Source organism: Brugia malayi, assembly GCF_000002995.4.
Source record: "Brugia malayi strain FR3 genome assembly, contig: Bm_272, whole genome shotgun sequence".
NCBI classification, from domain to species: Eukaryota; Metazoa; Nematoda; class Chromadorea; order Rhabditida; family Onchocercidae; genus Brugia; species Brugia malayi.
The window spans coordinates 1-5088 of NW_025062454.1; the positions used below are offsets into that span (position 1 = coordinate 1).

Sequence of the window (5088 nt, forward strand, 5' to 3'; positions counted from 1 at the left end):
GCAAAGCGTCTATTTTTGGGTTTTCCTACCATCACTAAAAATAAAAATTTCACATTAAAAATACATTAAAATTTACAAATTTGGAAAATTTTTTTTTTCGTCAAAAAAACAGCAAAAATCCTCCAAAAAAATTAATAAATCTAGTTTTAATTGCCATAAAAAATAAAAAAATAATGCCCAAAAAAAAAAAACAAAAACAAATAAAAAAAAAAAAAAAAAAAAAAAAACAGGAAAAAAAACAAAAAAACTTTCAACGATGAACTGATTTTCTTTGTCGGCCAGCAATAAAGACATCTTCATCATCAAGCTGAGAATTCTCCAGACATTTTGCCGAGTATAACATGCCGACAACTGAGCTAAATTCAAGTACTCAATTTCCGCAACATTTTACTCCAAAAAAGAAAAGAAACAAAAAAAAAAAAAAAAAAAAAAAAAAAAAAAAAAAAAATCAAAAAAAAAGGAATAAAATAATTTAAATAAAATAATAAAAATCACCTCTACCCTTGCCTACTGAACATAGATTCATTCCTTGGTCCGGAGAAAATTTGTTTGAGAAGAGCTTATATTATTACCACTAATACTACGAACTTTTTCATTAATATTTTTAATTCAGCATAATGCGCACGCTGTACTGCATCCAAAGCCATCCTGCAATTTAAATAAAGAAGATAATTTCAATATTAATTTAATATGAGAACAACGAAGCAAGAATCATATTAGAAATCAACAAGAAGAAAGACGAAAGAGAGAGAATTGTAGAATAAACCTTAAAATTTAAAAAGTCAGATTAACCTTGTTCAAATGCATTAATACTTAGTATTTCAAATGCATTAATACTTAGTAAAATAGATATTCCATTTTATGAAAAATACACATACGCTTTTGTTTACTGATGTAAAAGAGGGTCTGTTGCTCTCAGAATTGCTAAAACCATGTTCGGATCATAAGACAGATTTAGATTTAATAATTAAGTTTTAAAACTTATTTCAGCATTAAAATTAATTAATTTTTAAACAGTGACAGTTTTAAATCATTTTTGCAATTAAAAATAAATTTTTAATTCAAATTTAAAAATGTTATATTGTTTGCAATTAGTATTAGTAATTGTATATAGAATTTGAAAATAAGTTCTAGTAATAGCAAAATTTCATATAATTAAGTGTTTAAACAACTAAATAATATAACTTAATTGAAAAAAGATAATTTGAACTTAATTGAATATTTTCTATGCTCTGTATGGGCACTGGTCACATTCGGTGTGGTCATTTTTCAACTTAAATAATTTTAATAATTGAGTTTTAAACATTGTTTCAGCATTAAAATTAGTTAAATTTTTAAAACAGTGATAGTTTTAAATCATTCTCGCATTTAAAAATAAATTTTAATTCAAATTTTAAAACGTTAATATTAAAAATATGTTCCAATTTGTTTTAGTTTTGTATATAGAACTAAAAATAAGTTCTAAGTAATAGCAAATTTCAATTTAATTAAGTGTCTAAAACAACTAAAAAATATAATTTAATTGAAAAAAGACATAATTTGAACTTAATTGATTATTTTCTATTCTCTGCATGGGACACTGGTCACATTCGATGAGGTCATTTTTCAACTTAAATAATTTTAATAATTGAGTTTTAAACATTATCTCAGCATTAAAATTAATTTTTTAAGTTCTTTGTATTACAATTTTCATTTAATTAAAGTTGTTCTAAACAGCAAAAATATAATTTAAATTGAAAAAAGAACATAATTTGAACTTAATTGATTATTTTCTATCCTCTGTATGGGCACTGGTCACATTCGGTCAACTTAAATAATTTTAATAAATAAGTTTTAAAACATTATTTCAGCATTAAAATTAATTAAATTTTTAAACAGTGATAGTTTTAAATCATTCTTTAATTAAAATTAATTTTAGTTCAGATTTAAAATTTTAATATTATTGCAATTAGTATTAGTTATTTATATAGAATCTGAAAATTAGTTCCAGTAATAGCAAATTAAAATTTAGTTAAGTGTTTAAACAACTAAATAATTATAACTTAATTTGAAAAAGACATAATTTAAAACTTAATTGAATATTTTCTATGCTCTGTATGGGCACTGGTCACATTCGGTGTGGTTCATTTTTCAACTTAAATAATTTTAATAATTGAGTTTTAAACATTATTTCAGCATTAAAATTAATTTTTTAAGTTCTGATATTAGCAAATTTCAATTTAATTAGGTGTTTAAACTACATAAAAATATAATTTAAATTGAAAAAAGACATAATTTGAACTTAATTGATTATTTTCTATCCTCTGTATGGGCACTGGTCACATTCGGTGTGGTCATTTTTCAACTTAAATAATTTTAATAATTATGCTTTAAACATTATTTCAGCATTAAAATTAATTAAATTATTAAACAGTGATAGTTTTAAATCACTTTCGCAATTAAAAATAAATTTGAATTCAAATTTAAAATTTTAATATTAGGAAAATGCGGCAATTTGTATTAGATTTTGTATATTGAACTAAAAAATAATTTCTGGTATCAGCAAATTTCAATTTAATTAGGTGTTTAAACTACTTAAAAATTTAATTCAATTTGAAAAAAGACATAATTTGAACTTTATTGAATATTTTCTGTGCTCTGTATGGGCACTGGTCACATTCGGACAACTTAAATAATTTTAATAATTGAGTTTTAAACATTATTTCAGCATTAAAATTAATTTTTTAAGTTCTGATATTAGCAAATTTCAATTTAATTAGGTGTTTAAACTACATAAAAATATAATTCAATTTGAAAAAAGATATAATTTGAACTTAATTGATTGTTTTCTATGCTCTGTATGGGCACTGGTCACATTCGGTGTGGTCATTTTTCAACTTAAATAATTTTAATAATTGAGTTTTGAACATTATTTCAGCATTAAAATAAATTAAATTTTTAAAAAGTGATAGTTTTAAATCATTCTCCAATTAAAATTAAATTTTAATTCAGATTTATAATTTTAATATTATTGCAATTAGTATTAGTTATTGTATATAGAATTTGAAAATAAGTTCTAGTATTAACAATTTTCAATTTAATTAGGTGTTAAAACTGCTTAAAAATATTATTTAATTTGAAAAAAGACATAATTTGAACTTTATTGAATATTTTCTGTGCTCTGTATGGGCACTGGTCACATTCGGACAACTTAAATAATTTTAATAATTGAGTTTTAAACATTATTTCAGCATTAAAATTAATTTTTTAAGTTCTGATATTAGCAAATTTCAATTTAATTAGGTGTTTAAACTACATAAAAATATAATTCAATTTGAAAAAAGATATAATTTGAACTTAATTGATTATTTTCTATGCTCTGTATGGGCACTGGTCACATTCGGTGTGGTCATTTTTCAACTTAAATAATTTTAATAAATAAGTTTTAAACATTATTTCAGCACTAAAATTAATTAAATTTTTAAACAGTGACATTTTTAAATCATTCTCGCATTTAAAAATAAATTTTAATTCAAATTTAAAATTTTAATATTAGGAAAATGCGGCAATTTGTATTAGATTTAGTATTTTGAACTAAAAAAGAAGCTCTGGTATAAGCAAATTTTAATTTAATTAAGTGTCTAAACAACTAAAAAATATAATTTAATTTGAAAAAAGACATAATTTGAACTTAATTGAATATTTTCTGTGTTCCGTATGGGCACTGGTCACATTCGATGTGGTCATTTTTCAACTTAAATAATTTTAATAATTGAGTTTTAAACATTATTTCAGCATTAAAGTTATTTTTTGAGTTCTTGTATTAGCAAATTTCAATTTATTTAGGTGTCTAAACAACTAAAAAATATAATTTAAATTGAAAAAAGACATAATTTGAACATAATTGAATATTTTCTGTGCTCTGTATGGGCACTGGTCACATTCGATGTGGTCATTTTTCAACTTAAATAATTTTATTAATTATGCTTTAAACATTATTTCAGCATTAAAATTAGTTAAATTTATAAACAGTGATAGTTTTAAATCATTCTCGCATTTAAAAATAAATTTTAATTCAAATTTAAAACGTTAATATTAAAAATATGTTCCAATTTGTTTTAGTTTTTGTATATCGAACTAAAAAATAATTTCCGGTATCAGCAAATTTCAATTTAATTAAGTGTCTAAACAACAAAAAATATAATTTAAATTGAAAAAAGACATAATTTGAACTTAATTGATTACTTTCTATGCTCTGTATGGGCACTGGTCACATTCGGTGTGGTCATTTTTCAACTTAAATAATTTTAATAATTGAGTTTGAAACATTATTTCAGCATTAAAATTAATTTTTTAAGTTCTTGTATTAACAATTTCCAATTTAATTAAGTGTCTAAACAGCAAAAAATATAATTTAAATTGAAAAAAGACATAATTTGAACTTAATTGATTATTTTTCTATGCTCTGTATGGGCACTGGTCACATTCGGTGTGGTCATTTTTCACCTTAAATAATTTTAATAATTGAGTTTTAAACATTATTTCAGCATTAAAATTATTTAAATTTTTAAACAGTGATAGATTTAAATCATTCTCGCAATTAAAAATATATTTTGATTCAAATTTAAAATTTTAAAAAAAAAACGTTGCAATTAGTATTAGTTATTGTGTATAGAATTAGAAAATAAGTTCTTGTATTAGCAGTTTTCAATTTAATTAAGTGTCTAAACAACTAAAAAATATAATTTAAATTGAAAAAAGACATAATTTGAACTTAATTGATTATTTTCTATCCACTGTATGGGCACTGGTCACATTCGGTGTGGTCATTTTTCACCTTAAATAATTTTAATAATTGTGTTTTAAACATTATTTCAGCATTAAAACTATTTAAATTTTTAAACAGTGATAGATTTAAATCATTCTCGCATTTAAAAATAAATTTTAATGCAAATTTAAAAATTTAATATTTAGAAAATGCTGCAATTTGTTTTAGTTTTTGTATATTGAACTAAAAAAGAATTTCTAATATTAGCAAATTTCAATTTATTTAGGTGATTAAACAACTAAAAAATATAATTTAATTTGAAAAAAGACATAATTTGAAAA

At 21.7% G+C, this 5088-nt stretch overlaps 1 protein-coding gene across 1 annotated transcript; it reads right to left on the reverse strand.

Moving 5' to 3' along the window:
• Window positions 1–250: 250 nt before the first annotated feature.
• Bm17297 (Uncharacterized protein) lies at window positions 251–647 on the reverse strand (the record flags this gene model as incomplete). Its single annotated transcript, XM_043083093.1, has 2 exons — window positions 251–356; window positions 589–647. 2 exons carry the CDS (start codon window positions 645–647, stop codon window positions 251–253), a joined length of 165 nt encoding a protein of 54 aa, XP_042939027.1.
• Window positions 648–5088: the final 4441 nt, after the last annotated feature.